This window comes from Chiloscyllium plagiosum, unplaced genomic scaffold (assembly GCF_037043375.1).
Source record: "Chiloscyllium plagiosum isolate Xiang-an unplaced genomic scaffold, Cpla_swu_hap1 HiC_scaffold_14, whole genome shotgun sequence".
Lineage (NCBI taxonomy): Eukaryota > Metazoa > Chordata > Chondrichthyes > Orectolobiformes > Hemiscylliidae > Chiloscyllium > Chiloscyllium plagiosum.
Genome location: NW_028270152.1, coordinates 21,519,913 through 21,544,681, shown reverse-complemented (window position 1 = coordinate 21,544,681; position 24,769 = coordinate 21,519,913). Strand labels below are relative to the sequence as shown.

Genomic DNA, 24,769 nt, shown 5'->3' with positions numbered 1-24,769 from the left:
CCACTAATCTGTCCTAAATTCACTGACTCCCTACACTCCCTATATGAGTGTCAATGGCTTCAATCATGACCACCAAGCTCCCAACACACTCCACAATCTTGATCATCATTACTGATCACTCCCTCGCACTCCCAGCAATCATTGCTCAACTCCCGTAATTGCCATCAACGTCTCCATCCCCACCGAACTTCCAATGCAATCACCAAAGTCTTCCATGGTTTCTAGCCTCATCCCTTGGAATGTCTCTTCCCTGCCACTAATAAAACCTATATATCCACAGCTTTTCACATACAACAGATTAGCTGTTTGTTAATCAGGTTGGGAAACTTTGAAAATAAATCAAAGCATACCCTGAGATTAAGTGCTGAGTGCTTAGAGAAACCTGAACTATGGAGTTCCTGTTCACAACTCCTTCGCTTGTGCTACAATCCCGTATCTTAGTTAATATTGGGCTTCAAATGAATCACATGAAATTTTCAATTGTTCTATATTACAGAGTGTTGGTGGGAGGGCTCTGTTAGAAATCAGTTAATGCGGCATTGACAAAAGAATAAGGTGATGAATGAGCTCAAATTACTTGATTGTATCTTAAACTCACCCAGCGGCATGTTTGAATGGGACGGTGGGGAGGGGCATGGAAAATCCAATGGGTGGTCACTCCATCACTTACGATGCCCCCACTATAATTTTATCATTGGCACAGGTAGCCTGTTGTTCAATGGGTTAATTCAAACTTCAACTGAACAATTAATTCCTACTTAATGGCTCATCTTTATCTACACTGGCTAGTGAAGGACCCTCTTGTGATGCAGTGGTTGTGTCCCTACGCCTACATAAGGAGGCATAGATTCAAGTCCACCTGCTCCAGGGGGGCATAATGACATCCATGAACAGAGTGATTGAAAAAAAGGTTAAAAAAATAAATATTCAGTCTGGTGGGATGTACTAATGGACACATGAGAGTGCCCCTTAAGGAATGAGACTCCACATTTGTAATTACTTTTAAACAATCTGTTCAGACATGAAGTCATGGTGAGATTGTACAGGACATTAGTGAGTCCTCTTCTGGATAACCTGTCCAGTTCTGGTCTCCCAGTTATAGGAATGATATTATTAAGCTGGAGAGGGTTCAGAAGAGATTTATCAGGATGTTGCCAGGTATGGAAGGTTTGAGTTAGGGGTAAAAGCTGGATAAGCTGGGATTTTTTTCCACTACAGTGTAGGAGGTTGAAAGGTGATCTTATAGAAGTACACAAAGTCACAAGGGGTATAGATACGTTAATTGTAGCTGACCTTCCCCTAAGATGGGAGATTTCATTACTTGGGGGCACATTTTTAAGCTAAGAGGGGAGAGATTTAAAAAAGACATGAAGGGCAATTGTTTTTTACACCAGAGAGCAGTTCGTGTGTGGAATGCACTTCCTAAGGAAGTGGTATATGTGGGCATAATTACAACATTTAAACCACACTTGGATAAGTACATGAATTGTAAAGGTCTAAAGGGGTATGGGCCAGAAACAGGCAGGTGGGACTAGTTTAGTTTGGGATTATGTTTGGCATGGACTAGTGGACCGAAGGGTCTGTTTCTGTGCTGTATAACTATGTGAGAACACACCTTCCAGAACAGGTTGGGCTTGAACTCCAACTTCCTTACCTTGAGGTAGAAACACTACACTGCCACATCAGCCCCGAAACATTAATGAACCAGTCAGGAGTTTAGAATGGACACCTTAGCTTTCACTTCCAGATTTTATTAAGTGAATTTAAATTCCACCAGTTTGGTTCCTGGATTATTAGTCTGGTCACTTTACTACTATGTGGCCATCTCCTTTCCACACTTGTAATGGTTAATTTTCAGTGCCCAGAGAATTGATTGGCAGTAATTAGCATTTATCTTATCATTAAAATGGGTCAATAGACACAACCATCGGGAAGGAGAAGAACAGTAATGTCATGGGAACACCACCAGTTGCAAGGTCCCCTCTAAGCCACACACCATGCTTTCTTGAATAAATATCAGTGTTGCATTGGAATAAAATTCTGGAATTCTTCCTTGTGGCAGCACAAGGACAAATCCAGCGATGATTTCAGGATAAGCTCGCCACAGTCTTAGTGCAGTAAATTTAGCCACACTGACCTCCTGCAAACAAACTTTAAAGTTCTTCATAAAACTGCCAGTCTTTCGATTATCACAACGCTATCTGAACAGTTCCACAGCTAAATGTGCTACTTTGAATTGAAGCACCTCCCATTGTGCTAATGAAAGGAATGCTTGTTCGTGTACAGAATACAAAATTAGACTGTGATGTTGCCTTTATTAATTAAGGAGGTTGTTTGTGCTGAAGGAGCCAGAAGATTTTTAGACACCATGGTTTAACATCTCATTAAAATAAAATTGGAGTGCAGAGAATGAAAAGAAGCTGTCTGCTAAAGCTTTCGAAACAGAGAATTGATGGTTAAAGTGAATCCTGAAGCTAAATGATTGATAGCTAGCATTTTCAATTCAAGCATTCACTAATCGTGTTTTGCCAGAGATTCTAAAGGTCAAAGACTTCTAATTGTGAATCTTTCCAAAACATCCTTCTTATGTGATTAATTTCTTATTCAGTTATAAATTGTTTCCTCTAGATATTTTGAACATCGCATGGATGTCATAACTTGATGTCTTTTCATTATCATTGATGCTCCTAAGAAGTACATTAACTAAAGGCGCAATAATGCATTTAAAAACACATTTTGACTCACTTTGGTTATAGTTCTGTGTAGGGCATCTCGCTCAAATAGGTGTTAGCTTTAATTGGGTCCTTAATAGTGGATCCTTTGCTGGAATCCTGTCATTCACACGCCGCCCCCTTGCTCATTTACGCCTACTTGAGGGCAGTTAAGGAGGGACAACAGATGCTGACCTGACCAATAACACCCACATTGTATTAACACAAAAATAAATTAAATGCTACAATTCTACCCAGTTTACGCAATGTGGATGTTTCCAGGAGGTAAGGGCAGTAGGGACTAACAGCATGTGAAAAGACAGCTTTGAACATTGGCATAGACATGTGGAACATGAACACCATTTTCTGATGTTTAGATACAAGTGATGTGACAGTCTGTGTTGCATTATGTTTCATTGTCAGTGTACCATTAAGAGACACATTCATGACATAATCACTGTATCATACCAGGTGATCTGATGGTTAAAATGTCCCAGACTTCTTCTTGACTTGGGTCATAGTTACAAGATGCATGGTTCTCTGTTATTACCTAATGGCTTCGTTTTAGCCCAGACACGGATGTGCTTGTATTATTTTAGTACATACTTGTAAGAAATGTCAGTTGGAATCTTCAATACAACATATGCACATCTAGTTTCTTATCCATGATGGAGAACAGGTATTGTTAGTTATGGTAAAATACCCTATTGAAGGCTAATCCCACATCATCGTTAGCAGCAGTGGCCGTGTTTAAATCAAGGTCTAGGATCTTGGTGGTAAATATTTGAAAGATTAGTTGAAGACCAACTGGAAAATAAAAAATTCGAACAATCTGCAGGATCAGGTTTCTGTGAGTACAAGCAGCCGTAGAAGTCTGTAGATATGCTATTGGCTCGCTAGAAAAAAATTAATTTCTTTTTGATCTAAATTCTTTCATGATACAAGAAATTTCTAAAAGTTACTTTTGTTACAATGAAAAAAGGATGAAGTTGCGAATACAAACAAAACTCACGGTTATACAGTGAACACTTCATATCTCTCTTTCTCTCTTTATAATAAAAAACCCAAGAGCCTGCTATCTTGAGCAAAAGGCAATTAAATGGTTGTGACATCAGAGGTCTAAAGTACTTCAGACAGAAAATATAGTTTTAATCACAGTAGAAGCAGAGGACTTCTCTGTTCTCAGTTAGTTCCACCATTTTCATTCTTCAAACCAACTCAGAAGTGAGGCAAGCCAATGTGATGCCATTGCTCTTTATGTGATGCAGGCATCAATTTAGAATATCTGGTCAGCCTTAGCTGTGGACCTGGACCCTCACCTCAGCCTGCGAGTCGAGGCCGGGGCAGTCAGTCCAGAGCCTGCTCCTTGCTCTCTAGGAGACGCTGAGCTGGGGTGGAGTCATATGTGACTCATCCGGACATTGCTGCCTTCACCAGCCACTCTCCAGGCTTTAAAGAAAACAAAAAAAAGAGCAAAGATAAAAATGAGGAAAGGAAAGAGAAAGATATGAGATGGGGCTCAGCCCTGCTATATCGCCGACAAGGATGCGGTAATAATTGATTTATAATTACTCTGTTAAGTCACTTAAATGCTGAATATTTCAGCTCAATTTTGAGTATCTTCAATCATTTTCTTCGGTTTGCATTTTGGCTTGCATTTTGTACCAGTGAGTCTCCAAATAGCTGAGATGTTTGAAAGAGGAGGAAGCATTTAAAGGAATATCAGGCAGGGTCAGCATGTACAAAATAAGCTCAATGTTCATTCACCAGGATCTTTAAGACTGTATTTGCAAATGCAGTTTGCTAAATGTCACAATGACAGAAATATAGTCCTACCAGAATCTTCTCTTCCAAAATGAAACTGACTCAGAAGATCTAATTAAAATATCTGTTTGCTTGACTCTCTGTAATGTTGGATGGCTACTTGGAAGAGTCCCAATCACAGTACAACAAGGTTTCAGTGGCATTGCATGAAAAAACGTATGACAGGACAATGGAACATTTGTCCGATGAAATACTTCACAGTTGCCTGGATGAGTGCTGCTCAAAAATATACATGAAGCTTGATATCATTCAGGACAAAGCAGCCGGCTCAGTTTGTATTCTATCTCCCACCTTAAATGTTCATTGCACTCCCCATTATTGGCACACCGTACCTGCAGTGGGTATCATCTACAACATGCATTGCAAGAACTCACCAAGTCCTCCTCGTTGGCACCTTTCAAATCTATATGTACCACTTGGAGGAACAAAGCCTCCGGGTGCATTGAACCGCTGCCACCTGCACCTATACAACATCTGCCAATTTGGCAACAATCACATCTACTGGACCTAGCACAACTGTGTAGCAATTACCAGGGACATCAGTTTACACAAAGTCAGAATTAGCAGCGAGCTCAATGTGGTGTCAATGGCATTTTCAGTACAGGTACCTGTGATTTTGATGGACCATAGCACTATCACTTGCAGTAACACTAACAGTCAGCTGTACTTCCAAGCTTGGTTAATTACAATACTTGGTTGAAACTTTATTGCTGGAACAGCACAGCAGGTCAGGCAGCATCCAGGGAACAGGAGATTCGACGTTTCGGGCACAGGCCCTTCTTCAGGAATCCTGAAGAAGGGCCTGTGCCCGAAACGTCGAATCTCCTGTTCCCTGGATGCTGCCTGACCTGCTGTGCTGTTCCAGCAATAAAGTTTCAACTTTGATCTCCAGCATCTGCAGACCTCACTTTCTCCTCCAATTACAATACTTGCAGATTTGAACATTTCCTTTCCATAAATTTACTTTGTTCATATCAATGCAAGGCTTCTTACCATTGCAAAATATCTGAGTGATTTATTTTGTCCAACTGAAGTAACAATTAAGAATTTGAATCACCAGCACAGATAAAACTGGCATGACAGTGAACAAAGAGAACAAAGAACAAAGAAAATTTACAGCCCAGGAACAGGCCCTTCAGCCCTCCAAGCCTGAGCCGATCCAAATGTACTGTTTAAACCTGTCGGTCCATTCCTAAGCAGTTGTATCCCTCTGCTCCCCACCTACTCATGCATCTGTCCAGACGCATCTTAAATGAATCTGTCGTGCCTGCCTCTACCACCTCTGCTGGCAACGTGTTCCAAATGCCCACCACCCTCTGTGTGAAATACTTGCTGTGTGTATCCCCCTTAAACTTCCACCTCTCACCTTGAAAGCATGACCTCTCATTATTAAATTCTTCACCCTGGGAAAAAGCTTGTCTCTATCCACCCTGTCTATACCCTTCCTGATTTCATAAACCTCAATCAGGTCTCCGCTCAATCTCCTTTTTTCTAGTGAAAATAAACCTAACCTACTCAACCTCTCTTCATAGCTAGAACTTTACATACTAGGCAACATTCTCTGCACCCTCTCCAAAGCGTCCACATCCTTTTGGTAATGTGGCGACCAGAACTGTACACAGTATTCTAAATGCGATCGAACCAATGTCTTGGACAATTTTAACATGACTTGCCAGCTCTTATGCTCAAAACCCTGTCCAATGAAGGCAAGCATACTATATGCCTTCTTGACCACTCTATCCACCTGTGCAGCAACCTTCAGGGTACAATGGACCTGCACTCCCAGATCTCTCTGCCCATCAACTTTTGCCAAGGCTCTTCCATTCATTGTATAATTCGCTTTAGAATTAGACTTGCCCAAATGCATCACCTCACATTTGTCTGGATTGAAAGCAATCTGCCACTTTTCCACCCAACTCTCCAGTCTATCTATATCCTCTTGTATTCTCTGACAGTCCCTTATGCTTTCTGCTACTCCACCAATCTTTGTGTCATCTGTAAACTTGCTGATCATACCAACAATGCCCTCTTTCAGATAATTTATGTATATTACAAACAATAGTGGCCCAATACTGACCCCTGTGAAACACCACTGGTCACCTTTCTCCATTTTGAGAAACTCCCTTCAACTACTACTCTCTGTCTCCTGTTGGTCAACCAGTTCTTTATCCACCTAGCTCGAACACCCTGCACACCATGTAACTTCACTTTCTCCATTAGTCTACAATGGGGAACCTTATCAAACACCTTACTAAAGTCCATGTATATGACATCAACAGCCCTTCCTTCATCTATCAACGTGGTCACTTCCTCGAAGTACTGCATTTTCATTCTTGTTATTCTAAGAATAAAACCAGTAGGTGTTAGTTGCAATCCAAAACACAGCAAGTTGAAAATGATGATTGAAACTCCACAATTGTAATCAGAGCAAAATACCCTGGTACTTCAAGAAGTGCTTTGCAAGCATTGTCCATTCTGAAGAGACTGGAGGCTTCAAAAACAGAGCAGATTTTTTAGAAACCAAATAAAAACCTAAAGAACTGCAGATGTTGGAAATCAGAAACAAAACCAGAAATTTCTGGAAAAGCTCAGCAGGTCTGGCAGCATCTGTGGAGAGAAATCAGAGTTAATGTTTCGAGTCCAGTGACTTTTTTCAGAACTGGTGGTGGCTTAGAAAAAAATGTTTTTGTTTTAATGCAGAAGATAGAGTAGGGAGGAAGGGGAAAAGAATAAACGATAGTTAGAGATATAGCCCAAAGAGAGAGAAGAACAGTTGGACAATTTGTAGAGCTGTACCACCATCCTTTATCCCTTGTAGAAGTTTAGAAGCAAAACCCAAAAGTAGAGAGCAGATCCCATTATCAAGAACCTCAAATCTTCTCATATAAGGGGCTTCAGTTAAGTTTGAAGGCTTGAAGATAGAAAGTAGATTAGATTAATACCATGGAATAGATGGGTTGTCTTATGTGGAAAGTTAGGATAGGCTGGGATTGTATCCGCTGGAGATTTTTTAAAAAAGTAAGAGATGACTTGATTGAAACGTATAAGATTCTGAGAAGTGTTAACAGTTTGGACATGGAAAGGATGTTTCCTCTTGTGAGAGAATCTAGAACCAAGAGTTGCTGTTTAAACTAAGGTGTGGACAATATCCAGGCTTGTGCTGACAAGTGGCAAGTAACATTCGCACCAAAGAAAAACCATGCTATGACTATCACCAATAAGATACAATCTAAACACCACCCCTTGACATTCAATGGTGTTACTTTCACTAAATCCTCAACTGTCAACATCCTCGGGCTATCATTGACCAGAAATTCAACTAGACTCACCACATAAACATAGTGGCTACAAGCGCAGCTTAGAGGCTAGGAATACTGTGGTGAGTAACTGACCTCCTGACTCTCCAGCGTCAAATAATGGAGCTGGAAAAGTACATCAGATCAGGAATTCATAATGAAGGGTGAAACGTTGACTCTCCTGCTCCTCAAATGCTGCCTGACTTGCTGTGCTTTTCCAGCGCCATACTTTTCGACTCTGACTCTCCAGCATCTGCAGTCCTCACTTTCTCCTGATTCCCCAAAGCCTGTCCACCATCTACAAGGTACAAGTCATGAATGTAATGGAATACTCCCCTCTTGCCTGGATCAGTGCAGCCCCAACAACACTCAAGAAGCTTGACACCATCCAGAACAAAGCAGCCTGCTTGATTGGCACTACATCCACAAGCACCCACTCCCTCCACCACCGATGCTCAGTAGCAGCAGTGTGTGCTATCTACACGATGCAATGCAGAAATTCACCAAAGATCCTCATACAGCCCCTTCCAAACCTACGAAGGACAAGGGCAGCAGATATATGGGAGTAGCACTACCTTTAATTTCCCTCCAAGCCACTCACCATGTTAACCTGGAAATATATCACCGTTCCTTCACTGTCACTGGGTCAAAATCCTTGAATTCTCCCCTTAATGGCATTATGGGTTTATTCACAGCAGATGGATCGCAGCGGTTCAAGAAGACAGCTCACCACCACGTTCTGAAGGGCAACTAGGCTTGGGTAATAAATGCTGGCCAGTCAGCAATGCCCAAATCCCAAAAAAATAATAAATAACAAAAGGGGGGTCGACAATTTAAGACAAAGTTGAGAAGAATGTTATTTTTCACAGAGAGATTTGTGAGTCTTTGGAAATTTCTTCCTCAAAAGGAGATGGAGGTAGAGGTTTTGAATATTTTTAATGAAGAAGTGCTGATTCTTGGTCAGCAACATGGTGAAAGGTTACTAGCAGAGGGTGGAAATGTAAAGTATCCAGACTAGCCATGATCTTATTGAATGACAGAGCAGTATATCCAAGAGTTGAGTGACTTAATCCTGCTCCTAATTATTCTGTTTGCTTGTGCACCTTCTCTGTAGAATATGAGTAATTTCTGATTTGGCTGTACAGTAGATGCACATAAAGTCAAGGGCTCTTAGCATCTTTATCCAAATGTTTGCTTGGGCACTGTATTTCTGCTTAGAGTGGTGAAGGGCTTGATGAAGGGCTTTTGCCCAAAATATCGATTTTCCTGCTCCTCGGATGCTGCCTGGCCTGCTGTGCTTTTCCAGCACCACTCTAATCTTGACTCTGATGTCCAGCATCTGCAATCCTCACTTTCACCTACTGTATGTCTGCTGCTGTTGTTGGAAGTTGGAAAAAGCCCCCTTTTTTGAGGCATCTGATTACTGGGCTGCTGCTCTTTCTTGATGCAATAGTTAAACAGTGTGGAAAAGAACTACTGACTCCAAAGTTAATCCATTAACCCATCAATGCTCTTTTCCCAAGCCTTTGGAAAAGCACCTCATCTGAGTTGGGTCACACCTGCTCCACAGCATTGATATTCATCATACGTTGAATGGCAATAGAGCTACATCATACTTCTCCATTGTCAATTGATAGATGAATTTGTCTTCTTAACTTTGTTTAGTTTCCTTAATTGGGAGAAATATCAGCAGCTATCAGTGTATAACATTACAATGAGTACTTGGCAGCAGGCCCAATCAGTAGTCTGGAGTCAGGGCCACAGCGACTGCTTGCATTTGGAGAAGATTGCTTAGAAAACATGGCAGGAAACTGTAGAAAGTTGTAAAAACAATGGAGAGGTCCTTAAGATGAATGCATGGGCCGTGTGAATGGGTGGAGCCTCAGAAAAGGTGGAAGTGTGGATGTGCAGGACTTTGAAAACTTGATGAACTGAAACTTGTGAAAGATGGAGGAGACGAGACTGTAAAATGCATTAAAGCAGTTAATCCTTCAAGAGGAAACCTCCGAATCTGTGCAGTTCTGACTGATTCTCATTTGGAAACAGGATGCGCCATAACCTAACTGTAATGCATAAACAATATACTCTTCCTTTTGACTTATGGAATTTTGCAAAGTGGAAGGAGGCCCTTCGGCCCATTGTGACCACATTGGTAATCAAGCATTTACTGCTGTTGTCCCATTTTACAGTTCATGGCTTGGAATCTTGTATGGCATTATGCTTCAAGTGATCACCTTGTGACTTCTTAAATACTCTGCTAGTTCCTGCCCCTACTACCTTTTCAGATAGTGAGTTCCATTTACCCACCATCCTCTGGGCTAAAATAAAATCTTCCTTGTAAGTCCTTTGGTTATTGACCCCTTTACTAAGTGCAATATTTCTTCCTGTCTATGCCCCTCATAATTCTGTACACCTCAATCAGGTCCCACCTCAGCCTTCTCTGCTCTAAGGAAAACATTCCCAGCCCAACTAGCCTCTCTTCAACTCTTGAAACCTTTGAGGACTTGGTATGTTTCATTTCAACTAAGAGCCCCATTGACAGCCCCATGTTCCTTCCAGTGGCAGGTGTTTAGCAACTGTGGTGGACTGACCTGGTCACTTAACTCAGTGAACAGTGGATCTAAACATCAATCAAGCTATTCCTTCTCAGAAAATATCCATCCCTGGACATTTACATAGCCATTAAATCTCAGGGGATGATATGTTCTGTGTTGGTTCAATGCATTACATTCGACCTGCTGAGATCACAAAGTCAAAAAGCATCAGAGCCACTTCCTGTGTGAATAATGAGAACCCTTCTCCTCCTGCTGTGGGAAACTTGCCAGAATTGTAAAATAATTCTCTAACTTTTAATTTATCACAATAATCTTACAATCTTCTTTTTTTTTGCAGTTGTTGTGCTTTTTATTCAAGGAATTGGCAGTAAAGAATGGCGGGAGGTGAGTAATGGTTTTGTTTTGTCTTGCATCGGTGTTTCTGCTGTAATTTTCGTTATAGACTCATTAATGCAAATTCTCTGTAACACGATTGTCAAACGGGGGACATTGTTTCTAAAGCGCGATGTTTTAAAGTATGTATTGGTTATAACACAATTCCAGCCCCATTAGTTTAAATAGTGCTGCTATTATGTGATAACACAGGATTGCACAAGAACTTAACTATCGTGTAATAGCAGAGCTGATTGTATTTAGGTTTAACTGGTTTATCTCTAGGCGAAGGCAGATGGTGTGGGATTTTGCACAGTGTCACATCAATGGCATGCTTTGGCCTGCTACCTGGCACTGCAGCGTTCCATTCTTCAAAATATTATTGGTTAAAAAAGAGAACTGGCATTCAACAGGGGTGCAGCAATGTGACATAGTACTGATTGTCCATTGCAAATGTCAGACAAACTGAAGTGGAAGAACACAATTTGCACATGATCGTCCTGCTGTTATTCCCATAGTTTCTTGCATGGTGAATTTCCAATTCAGGAATAGAGAATATGAGGGGGAAGGTGATCACTTCTCTCAGTGGATGGATTGATGATTCACTTCCAGTGAGGAAAGAAAAAAAGGCAAATCTAAAGAAGAGTTCAGTATCTACTGTTACATGGCATGAAATTTAGACCAGGAAATTAGTATCTTGTGGAAATGGGCTGGGAAGGGTACACATCTGCAATGAGTTCCTAAAGGTGGAGGTTCAAAGCCTACTGGATCATCCCTCATTTACAGAATAGCACTTACCTGCTGACCCCACTCTGGTGCAGCCCAGTGATCAATACTCTCCTGAAATTTGCTGATTTGGATGCTTTATTAATCCAAAGGGAGTGGGGAAATAAAATGGGACATAGAATTTAAGGGCAGATCAGTAGTGGACCACAAAATTGCTGTTGTTCAGAATGGGCATATTTCACACACATTGAGCTGCATAAAAAAAGAAAAAAAAACTTTCTTGTCCTTTGGACATCTCCAGTGATCCCTTTGTGAATTAATAGCTAAGCTGCTGTCAACCTGAAAAATTTTGAATTAAATCTGTGTTATTTGCTGAAATTGAAATGGGATTCCTAAAACAGCTATTTAGGCTCTTGAATATCATATGCCTTGAGTACTTATAGGTTTCTAGCTGTCAATTTCACAGCCACCACTACTCCAGGAGGATTGCGAGCAGAATATCGTGTCTGAAAATGTGAAATTTTTCAATTTCCTTTTGCAAAGAAATTGGACATGTCAGGGTCTGATATTTTTTCCCCCACCTCAATGTATCTGTTCAACTGTATAGGAAGAATCTGCACAACAGAATTGCTATAGTATTACCAGCCATATACATGGGCAGATCTGATTGTGGCCTTAATGTTACTTATCTGCTTCCTACCCTCACTATAACTCTTGGCACCATTATAGATCACAAGTCTGCCAAACTTGAATACATTGAATGACTCATCCCCCACTGCTCTCTGAGGAAGAGAATTCCAAAGATTAACAACACACTGAAAGAAGAAATTCCTCCTCATTTCTGCCTCAAATGCGATGCCCCTTATTTTCAACTGTGCTCCCAATCCTAGATTCCTCTGTAAGGCAAAAAGATCTTCTTAGTATCTACCTTGTCAAGACCCTTCAAAATCTCCCTTGTTTCAATATGGTCACATCTTATTCTTCTGAATCCAGTGAATATAGTGCCAACTTGTCCTCAAGTGACAATTTCTTCATTCCAGGAAGCAGTTTATTAAGCATTCTGTGAAGCTTCCAACGCAATTATACCTCTCTCAAAGCAAGGGGAGCACAATTGTACACTGTACTCCAACGCAGTCTCAGCAATGCATTGCAAAGTTGTAGCAAGACTTGCAATAGGCATGCAATAAAGACACGTTAGGGCTGTCCTATAAAGGAAATAAAGTTTCATAAAGATTATTACTGCTGTGAAGTATGGCTAATCCACACCAATGGGTGTGGGAACGTACCTGTGATAATTAAAGAAGAAATTGAAAGTTCAGATTAATTTATTAGTAGGTTGTTAATTAGTCGAATTGCCTGTGAGCTCACTGAGTGCACCTGATTATTAGAAATCCAATTAAGAATTTAGGAACTTCCAAGAGAACACACCAGTGAAAATATTAATAATTGTTTGGTAACAGCTATGTGGAAAGTTTGTCAATTGTTTGTGGTATAGTTTCCACATTGCTTTACAGAAAAGTAAAACTGCTTTTGATGGTTTCATGCTCCAAAGTAGCCAAGGGACATACAGACTCCCTTTTTTGGAGAAAATGAGGACTGCAGTTGCTGGAGATTAGAGTCGAGAGTGTGTTGCTAGGAAGGCACAGCAGGTCAAGCAGCATCCGAGGAGTAAGAGAACTGATGTTTCGGGCATAAGCTGATGAAGGGTTTGTACCCGAAACATCGATTCTCCTGCTCCTCGGGTGCTGCCTGACCTGCTGTGCTTTCCCAGCACCACACCCTCGACTCCAGACTCCCCTTTTTACCTTGATGCAACATACATTTGCATATGAATTAACACATTAGTGTCACGAGAGAAGAAGGAAACAATGCATATTTATTTAGCATCTTCCGCAGCCTCAAGTACCTCAGACTGTTTCAAGCCAGTTAAATAACTGTTATTCCCTAACAGCATTGTGGGTCTACCTACAGCAAATAGATTGTAGCAGTTCAAGAAGTCAGCTCACCTGCACCTTCTCAAGAACAATTAAATGTGGGCCTAGTGATTGTAATGAAGTCAGCCTGGTGGACCTCACAGAGTATGTGTTTCCCTGTTTAGCGCTGAAAATCTGGTTCAATCAGGGAACCCTGGCTGACAGATATAAATAGGAGTGTTAGGCGGTCTGTTCACTCTGAGGGAGTTGGATCAGTGTCAAGGACTCTCCATGTGTAAATAAAGGATGACTTGGTGAAGGGATACCAGCCTCTATGGAGTTACTTCAGTGGGCACTATATGTTGTCCCAGCTGACTTGCCTATATCCTAAGAATGATATTTTTAAACAGTGTGGTAAGATAGGGAAGCAGTGCAGCCAATTTGCACATGCAAGAACAACAAGAGGCAGTGCAAAAAATGAATCAGATAGCTTGTTTGATTGATGGTAACTGATAGATTGATATTGCAGAAGACCCAGGTAGAAATCCTCCGCTGTTACTTCAGAATCGTTTCACAGAATTTTTTTTTGTATTTATCTAAGGGCAAGTCTGGGGACTGTTTAATGTCTACCTCATAACTGCCTCCTAAATCCTTTGTGTTGCTGATTGGTCAGAAGGCTTGTCCAGTTCCCAATTGTGGATGAATTATAATTTCTTCAAACAAAACATTGAAGAATAAAACAATGTCTTCAGTTTGTGCTACAAGTTGCTTTCCCAATTTCATTCTCTTCCCCAACCAATTGCTCTGCCAATGAAGTCCCTGGGGATGTTTTCCTATGCTAAGGATGCCATGTAAATGCAAGTTGATTTTAGCATTCCTTTCATCTCATATTTCAAATCTACCCACCAGCTCCTGACTGATGTGAAGCCATATTTTGTCACAGAAATTAGGTCATTTGGCTCCATTGTGTCTTTGATGGTTCCCTTGTTAAACGTTCCAATTAGTTCCATTCCCCAACTCTTTCCTCATGGCCCTGCAAACATTTTTCATTTAAGTATTCATCAAATTCTCTGTTCAATGGTGCTTTGAGTTCGCTTTCACTTTGCTATCAAGTAGTTTAGAAGGACTTAAGCAATCCAATAGACTTTCTAAACTTATTTTTCAGTGTTAAGAGCAGGTAGAATAGTACAAGTTGATCTCTTCCAAAGCCATACAAGGTTTGGAGGTGCCGGTGGTGGACTGCGGTGTACAAAGTTAAAAATCACACAACACCAGGTTAGACAACCACCTGATGAAGGAGTGTTGCTCCGAAAGCTATTGTGCTTCCAATTAAACCTGTTGGACTATAACCTGGTGTTGTGTGATTTTTAACTTTGTACACCCCAGTCCAACACCAGCATCTTCAAATCATAGTCCAACAGGTTTAGATGGAAGCATTAGCTTTTGGACCACTGCTCCTTTCTCAGGTGGTTGTCTGCATGTCATCCTTTATAATGCATTGAACTCTGTTGTTAAACTTGCAATTTGTTTTCATTTGCAAAGAATAATGTAACACAAGTCTATCTGCATTTTGTAGATATTGCAGTTATATTGAAAAGAGAAACTGTTCAATTTGTAACTCATGGAACTACATATGCCCCTCACGAGCATGATGAGCTAGACATTACGTCAGGGCTGTGATGGTGGGGAGATTGCAGAGTAGTGATACTTTGAGGTTAGGATACCCAGAACAGGTTTTCCCCAGGTCCTAGTGCACCTCGTAAACCTCAGTAGCATTTTATTCCCTGTTTTCTGGACTCAGTCAGCCAGATTGAAAATGGGCGGTGTCAGGTGGATGATTCTTTTGAAGCCGGGGTGTAGGCATGGAGAAGGGAAGAAGCGTCAGTATGGGGAGAAAATTGGAAGAATCCCAGTGAAACGGGAAGATTCTTGCAGAGGGACAGATTGGAAGGGTCTCAGGAAGAAATTGGCAGAGTTTTGGAGGAAGGTCTAAAGTGGTGGGACTTGATGGATGATCCAGCATGTAGGTGGAAATGCATCTGTAATGTTCAATGGTTTGCATGATTTACATTTGATTATTTTATTCCAGTAACTGATTCTTGTTCACTGTGCTGGATTGATTAAACTTGTGGCTGGAGCTAAATTGCTAATTAAAAAAGTTTTCAGAGAAAATATCTGGACTGAGATGATGTATGTGCTTACAGAAAATTCACTGAGATCTCGGATGTTTTAAAGTATTGTAAATAAGCCAGTTTGGGTTTAGAACTAGAGCCATCTCTGCACTGCTCTGATAGAAATTTGATATCTACAATATACATTAAACATAATAGCATCTATCCCATGAATCCAACAGTCCTTGAAACTCTTTAGCTGTGAGCTTGACTGGGCTCAGGAAACTCAGCTAGTAAGGATTAAATTTAAATCAGTGCTTAAAATAGGAGGTGAAAGTAGGATACTGGTCAGACACATCTGAGGAGCGGGAGAGTTGACTTTTCGGGCATAAGCCCCTCATCAGGAATGAGTGGGAAGGGCTTATGCCCGTACTGTCACTTCTCCTGCTCCTTAGATGCTGCCTGACTGGCTGTGCCTTTCCAGCACCACACTTTCAACTTAGATCTCCAGCATCTGCAGTCCTCACTTTCACCTTAAATAGGAGCATCTAGTCTCATAATATTGAAATAATCATCCATCTCCTGGGAGTAAGGTGATTTCTTGCCCCCAATCTCAGCCCTGCTAAAACTAGAATTGAGGGAGATAGATATGGTTTAGGCTTGAAGTTTCAACCTTTATTATTTTTGCTTGCCATCTGATCCAAAATTTCCCATTTTGAAGGGATTGCTCTGAAGTTTTGGATGGCTTCCTCTGTATTGCAACACTGTGATTAGTGGCACACTTAATTATAACATTGTACACCCTTCACTGTGACACAGTGACTACTGCATGCTTTTAAAGAGTCATGGAGTTGTACAGCATGGAAACAGACCCTTCAGTTCAACTCGTCCATGCCGACCAGATATCCTAAATTATCTAGTTCCATTTGCTAGCATTTGGCCCACATCCCTGTAAATCCTTCCTGTTCATGTACCCATCCAGATGCCTTCTTCACTGTGACAAAATGATTACTGTATGCCCTTCACTGGAACACAGTAATTACTGTATACCCATCACTGTGATACTGTTTTTATTGTATACCCATCATTGTAACAGAATGATTACTGACTAACCATCATTGTAACACTGTGATTACTGTGCACTCTACTGTGACAGAGTAATTACTGTTTAACCTTCATTATAACACAGCGATTACTGTACACACATCATTGTAGCAACAATTACTGTATGCCCTTCACTGTGACGTGGTGACTACCGTATACCCATCATTGTAGGAGAATGATAACTGACTACTCATCATTGTAACACTTCATTGTGACAGGGTCTTTACTGTGTAACCCTCACAATGATAAAGGTGCGCACATCATTGTAGTAGTGATTACTGTGCACCCTTCATTATGATAGTGATTATTGTATATCCATAATTGTAACAGAGTAATAACTAACCACCATGATTATAACACAGTGATTATTGTACTCACAATCATTGTAACAGTGATTAATGTATACCTTTCGCTGTGATACGGTGACTACTGTGTAACCATCATTATAACAGAATGATTACTGACCATCCATCATTCTAACACAGTAATTACAATATATCATTCACTGTCACAGAGTAGTCACCATATAACCCTCAATGTAACAGAGTGATTATTGTATACACAATCATTGTAATTGTGATACATAATGCATCCCTCAAAGTAACACGGTGAGAGGTATATCACAGTGAGAAAAATGTTAGTATAGAAAAGCATTCCTTTTAAGAATGTCCTATTCTGTTGAATTTGACCAAAATTTCCCCCTTGTGCTGATGCAACCTGGATATGTAGTAAGACACTGTTTAAAAAGTAGCATATATGGAGTAGAAATTACTGTCAGTGATGTTACTGTGTGTATGCTTAAAGCACTCAGACAAAACTCCTCTTGGTGCTAATTTAAGAGGCATTAACATCTCTTAAATTAATAAGCGATATGAGCACGCCAGTTGTTTGTAGGAAAACATTGCTGATAATCATTTATTGCTTTTATATTTTTCAAGATATTCAGAATATGTTTTGTTTTATAAAAACACAAGTCACAAATTTGATTCCTTCATAAAGCCTGTTGACGAATATGTCAGCTTGACATTTTGCAAAATATATTAACAATGGAATACTCTGGACTGCAATTTCATGCCTCGTTAAACAGTACTTAACTGGTGAGGTTAAGTGATCAGGAAACTCCCGAGTGTTTGGTGCCTTGTTTTATTGTAAGAGGTTTTTTTGCAAGATGTGGCACTAATAGTTCACATCTGCATTGAATGTCGCCATTGAGTTTAACTTGTTCTAAATTATCTTCCTGAATGTAGCTTTTTGATGAGGAGCCAAAGCTTGGTAATTGTTTCAATGCTGTTGATCCAGCGGGGTATAGGTTCACATTGTCAGTAAAGAGCAATAAAAAAATAATATATTCAACACACGCTAAGGCTGGCCTTTTTTGATTAATTCATGTGTACACTTTTAAATATTTAAATCTTTAGCAAACAGTTCAATCTGATTTCTCTGGGGAAAGTTGCATTTAAATAGTGACCTTTTCTACAACTTGTACTTATATCATTGCAGTGCCAATGTGATTCTGGCAATTGGAAGGGATCTAATTTCTCTTTGCCCAGGAGTGAAATTTTATTTTTTGCCTCTTGCACTAATTATTGGGGATAAATTTGATCCTTGCTTCTTGACTAATAATATATCTGAGTGGATTGCTCACCTCCTTTAGAACCAACCCAAGTATCTATCCATTATCTTCAAGGGGTTGTAAGTCCAATGGGCTGTGCAACAAAGATATAACTTAAATATCACTGAAAAGAGTCATATTACCAAAGCTTTTTGTCTTGTGCTCAACAAAACAAATACCAGAGTGACAGATTACAAACTATCACAACATTTAAATGTGAGAAAAAGGTGCAGATTAGTTGGCAAGTTATGTCTCATTGGCCGAGGTGTTACCATGGAGAAAGCAAAGGGAAATGATAGCTTCCCAAGATCCCAGGTAATTCACTAAAGCTGATCGTCTTTTCAACAATAGCGAAGAAAGACTAGAATTTGTACAGCATTTTCAAAACTTCAAGTTGTCCCAATGTACTTTATAGCCAATTAAAAACATTTGATGTATGGTTGTACCTTGAGATAGAGTCATAGAATCATAGAGATGTACAGCACAGAAACAGACCTTTTGGTCTAACTCATCCATGCCAAACAGATAAACTAAACTAATATAGTTCCAATTGCCAGCATTTGGCCCATGTGCCTCTAAACCCTCCCTATTCATATAATCATCCAGATGCCTTTTAAATGTTGTAATTGTATGAATCTCCACCACTTCCTCTGGCAACTCATTCCACACACGCACCACCCATGGCATGAAATAATTGCCCCTTAGGTCCCTTTTATATTTTTCTCCTCTCCCCTTAAACCTATGCCCTCTAATTTTGGTCTCCACTACTCTGGCTATTCATCCTACCTATGCCCCTCATAATTTTATAAACTTTTATAAGGTCACCCCTCAGCCTCCAACCCTCCAGGGAAAATAGTCCCAGCCTATTCAGTCTCTCCCTATAGCTCAAACCCTCCAACCCTGGCAACATCCTTGTAAATCTTTTCTGAACCCTTTCATTGATTTGAAAGACAGAGTAGACATCTTGGCAACTACCAGGGTAGTTAGTGTTCACTAACATTTTATATTGTGGATAGTCAATACCAATTGCATTTTGATGGAATATTAGCCTTTGTGGTTCCTGTACCTCTTACCATTGACATGATCCCAGTTGAAGTAGTACAAGGCTTTGTGGGTACTTCACCATAGCATGGACATTTTGACCTTTGGAGGTTAGAACATAGAAGATAGAACATAGAATATTACAGGCAGTACAGGCCCTTCAGTCCTCGATGTGGAACCAATCTAAAGCCCATCTAACCTATACTATTCCAATTTCATCCATATACCTATCTAATGACCATTTAAATGCCCTTAAAGTTGGCGAGTCTACTACTGTTGCAGGCAATGTGTTCCATGCCCCTACTACTCTCTGATTAAAGAGACTACCTTTGACATCTGTCCTATATCTATCACCCCTCAATTTAAAACTATGTCTCCTCATGCTAGCCATCATCATATGAAGAAAAAAGTCTCTCATGTCCAACCTATTTAATCCTATGATTATCTTAAATGTCTCAATTAAGTCACCTCTCAACCTTCTTCTCTTTAACAAAAACAACCTCAAGTCCCTCAGCCTTTACTTGTTAGACCTTCCCTCCATAACAGGCAACATCCCGGTAAATCTCCTCTGAACCCCTTCCAAAGTTTCCACATCCTTCCTATAATGCAGTGATCAGAACTGTGCACAATGCTCCACATGTGGCCACACCAGACTTTTGTACAGCTGCAGCATGATCTCATGCTTCCAAAACTTGATCCCTCTACTAACAAAAGCTAACACACTGTATGCCTTCTTAAAAACCCTATCAACCTGGTGGCTACTTTCAAGGATCTATGTACCTGGACATCAAGATCTCTCTGCTCATCGACACCACCAAGAATCTTACATTAGCCCAGTACTCCGCATTCCTGTTACTCCTTCCAAAGTGAATCTCCTCACACTTTACCGCATTAAACTCCATTTGCCACCTCTCAGCCCAGCTCTGCAGCTTAACTATGTCCCTTTGTAACCTACAACATCCTTCGTCATTATCCACAACTCTACTGACCTTAGTGTCATTCGCAAATTTACTAACCCATCCTTCTATGACCTCATCCAGGTCATTTACAAAAATGACAAACAACACCCGATCCAAAACAGATCCTTGTGTTACACCACTAGTAACTAAACTCCAATATGAATATTTCCCATCAACCACCACCCTCTGTCTTCTTTCAGTTAGCCAATTTCTGATCCAAACCACTAAATCACCCTCAATCCCATGCCTCCATTATTTTGTACAATAACCTACTGTGGGGAACCTTATCAAATGCCTTGCTGAAATCCAGAAATACCACATCAACCACTTTACCCTCATCCACCTGTTTGGTTATCTTCTCAAAGAACTCAATAACGTTTGTGAGGCACGACCTACCCTTCATAAAACTGTGTTGACTATTCCTAATCAACTTATTCCTCTCTAGATGATTATAAATCCTATCTCTTATAACCCTTTCCAACACTTTACCCACTACTGAAATAATGCTCACAGGTCTATAATTTCCATGGTAGTCTCTACTCCTTTTCTTGAACAAGGGAACAACATTTACAACAAAAAAGGATAAAAGCAAATTACTGCAGATGCTGGAATCTGAAACCAAAAGAGAAAATGCTGGAAACTCTCAGCAGGTCTGGCAGCATCTGTAAGGAGACAAAGGGTCAGTTAGACTCGAAACTTTAGCTCTTTTCTCTCCTTACAGATGCTGCCAGACCTGCTGAGATTTTCCAGTATTTTCTCTTTTGGTAACAACATTTGCTATCCTCCAGTCTTTATGCACTATTCCTGGAGACAATGATGACATAATGATCAAAGCCAAAGGCTCGGCAATCTCCTCCCTGGCTTCCCAGAGAATCCTAGGATAAATCCCATCTGGCCCAGGGGGCTTATCTTTTATTACACTTCCCAGAATTGCTAACACCTTCTCCTTGTGCACCTCAATCCCATCTAGTCTAGTAGCCCGTACCTCAGTATTGTCCCCAACCACATTGTCTTTTTCTAGTGTGAATACTGGTGAAAAGTGTTAATTTAGTACTTCCCCTATCTCCTTTGACTCCACGCACAACTTCCCATTTCTATGCTTGATTGGCCCTAATCTTACTCTAGTCATTCTTTTATTCCTGATAAACCTATAGAAAGCCTTAGGGTTTTCCTTGATCCTATCTGCCACTGACTTCTCATGTCCCCTCCTTGTTCTTCTTAGCTCTCTCTTTAGGTCTTGCCTGGCTCACTTGTAAATCTCAAGTGCCCTAACTGAGCCATCACATCTCATCCTAACCTTCTTTTTCCTCTTGACAAGAGATGCAATTTCCTTAGTAAACCATTGCTCCTGCGCCTCAATAACTTCTTCCCTGTCTGACGGGTGCATATTTATCAAGGACCCACAGTAGCTGTTCCTTGAATAAGATCCACATTTCAATTGTGCCCATCCCGTGCAGTTTTCTTCCCCATCCTATGCATCCTAAAACCTGCCTAATTGCATTGTAATTGCCTTTCCCCCAACTATAACTCTGGTCCTGTTGTTATGCTTATCCATGCCCATCACTAAAGTAAACATAACCAAATTGTGGTCACCTACCTCCAAATCTAACACCTGGCCAGGTTCATTACCCAGTACCAAATCTAATGCCTGGCCCTGCCCCTTATTGGCCTGTCTACGTACGTGCCAGGAAATCCTCCTGCACACACTGGACAAAAACTGACCCATCTAAAGTACTTGAACTATAGTATTTGCAGTCAATAGTTGGAAATGTAAAGTCCCCCATATCAGCTACCTTGTCATTCTTGCTCCTCTCAACAATCATCTCTGCTATCCTATCCTCTACATCTCTGGTACTATTTGGAGGCCTGTAGAAAACTCCCAACAGGGTAACATTTCCTTTCCTGTTTCTAATCTCAGCCCATACTACCTCAGTAGACAAGTCCTCAAACGTCCTTTCTGCAACTGTAATACTGTCCTTGACTAACAATGCCACACCATCACTTCTTTTACCAGTTTCTCTGTTCTTACTGAAAAATCTAAATCCTGGAACCTGCAATAATTGTACTCATCCTTGTTCTACCCATGTCTCTGAAATGGCCACAACATCGAAACCCCAGGTACCAACCCATGCTGTAAGTTCACCCGCTTTATTCTGAATGCTCCTGGCGTTAAAGTAGACACACTTCAAACCAACTTCTTGCTTGCCAGTTCCTTCTAGCGATTCTGAAATCTTAGTTCTGACTTCACTACTCTCATTCTCCCGTATACTCGAACTTCAATTCCAATTCCCATCCCCCTGCTGCATTAGTTTAAACACACCAGAAGGGCATTAACAAATCTCACCCCAGTATTTTGGTACCCCTCTGGTTCAGGTGAAGGCCGTCCAGTTTTTAGAGGTTCCATCTACCCCAGAAAGAGCCCCAATTATCCAGGAACCCAAAATCCTCCCTGTACCCATGTGTTCAACTCCCTAACTATGGAATCCCCAATGACTAATGCTCTGCTCTTCTAACCCCTTCCCTTCTGAGCAACAGGGACAGAGTCTATGCCAGAGACTTGTGCCCCTTTGCTTACCCCAGGTAAGCACCCCCCTCCCCAACAATATCCAAAATGCTATACTTGTTGTTGAGGGGAACGGCGACAGGGGATCTCTGCATTGCCTGCCGGTTCCCTTTCCTTCCTTTGACGGTAACACATCTACCTTCTTCTTTTACCTGAGGTATGACCTACCTACTCAATAACCCCCTCTGCCTCCAGAATGATCCAAAGTTCATCTATCTCCAGCTCCAATCTTTAAAGAGCTGGAGTTGGGTGCACTTCCCAAAGATGCATTCAGCAGGGACACTACTGGTGACCTTTGCCTCCCACATTCTGCAGGAGGAACATTCAACTGCCCTAACCTCCAATCCCACTATTCCAAATTCCCAACGAGACCTGAAAAACTAAAACAAAAGAAATTAGTCACCTTATCAATCGGCGCACAAAATCTTTTCTTCATACATTGTTATAGGTAGGTTCACCAAAATGGTATCAGAATTCCAAGGATTAAATTTCAAAATTGCAAAATCTGGGATTGTATTTTTAGAGTTTAGAACACTGGTGGAGTGTATGAGGGTTGGATTTTAAGGGGGACTATTAGGTAGATAGAGGTTTGATTGAGGAGTCTACAACTAAGCAACACATTCTAAAACCCTGAGTTACATCTTTTACTGAATAAAATTAGGAGCACTACTGAAATGAGGCAGGTGGTAAAAAAATTGGAACTCTCTTCCACAAACTGGTAACTGACATGAGCTCAATTAAAAACATTTATAGATTTTATAGATTTTTGTTATTCAGAAGAATTACATGACATGAAGAAGAGACACATACTTGGAGTGAGGCGACACAGTGGCTCACGGAGGTTAGCACTGCTGCCTCACAGCACCAGGGACACGGGTTTGACTCCAGCCTAGGGTACGGAGTTTGCACGTTCTCCCCATGTCTGTGTGGGTTTTCTCCGGGTGATCCTGTTTCCTCCCACGATCTAAAAATGTGCAGGTCAGGTGAATTGGCCATGCTAAATTGCCCATAGTGTTCAGGGACGTGTAAGTTAGGTGCCTTAGTCAGGGGTAAATATAGGGTAGAGGGTCGGTGTGGACTTGTTGGGCTGAAGGGGCTGTTTCCACACTGTAGAGATTCTATGATTCTATGAAGTTACATTGCAGATCAGCAATGAACTCAATGATTATTAGAGCAGACTTGAGAGGCTCATATTCCTATGTTCCTACAACAGCATTTCTAACTGTTAGAAAGCTAGGAACAGTGGAGGTTTAAAGTGATTTCTACTCAGATCACTAAACTGCAATAGGTACAAAAGTAATCAAGCAGGTTAACAGAACATTAGTCTTCATAACTAGAGGGTGAGAACAGAAAGAGGATAATGTTTTAGTTGCCCTCTATATTCATCATTGTGTCCTGTGACAGAACTCACCTGAGCTCTCACCTTCTGGTAAACTTGGACATAAGTTAGTCTCTTGTCCGTGGCCTGTCAGCAGCCCACTTACACACAGTAGCTAATTCAATGACACTCAGACCCCATATCTGTTCCAGTCCCTGAGGCTCATACAAGTAGGGGTAGCACGGTGATTCTGTGGTTAGCACTGCTGCCTCGCAGCATCAGGGTCCCAGGTTCAATTCTAGCTTCGGGCGACTGTCTGTGTAGAGTTTGCACATTCTCCATGTGTCTGCATGGGTTTCCTCCCACAGTTCAAAGGTGTGCAGGTTAGGTGAATTGGCCATGCTAAATTGCCCATAGTGTTAGGTGCATTAGTTAGAGGGAAATGGGTCTGGGTGGGTTACTCTTCGGAGGGTCGGTGTAGACTGGTTGGACTGAAGGGCCTGTTTCCACACTGTAGGGAATCTAATCTAATCAACTGTGTATGAGCTAGTGATGGCAAGTGTCTTAATAAGTGACAGTGCCTCCTCATTAGGTATGGAGTGTTGCTGTCAAGGGAGCCACTCTCATGGATGTAGTTTTTGATTATCTGAAAGCATTAAGTCAA

At 41.0% G+C, this 24,769-nt stretch overlaps 1 protein-coding gene across 1 annotated transcript in view; it reads left to right on the top strand.

Moving 5' to 3' along the window:
- Positions 1-24,769, top strand: part of LOC122558872 (copine-9-like) — a 405,261-nt gene that overhangs the window by 44,911 nt on the left and 335,581 nt on the right. Inside the window, exon 3 of the mRNA XM_043707757.2 lies at positions 10,724-10,770. Coding sequence (XP_043563692.1) covers positions 10,724-10,770 — 47 coding nt within the window. The remainder of the gene's footprint in view (positions 1-10,723; positions 10,771-24,769) is intronic.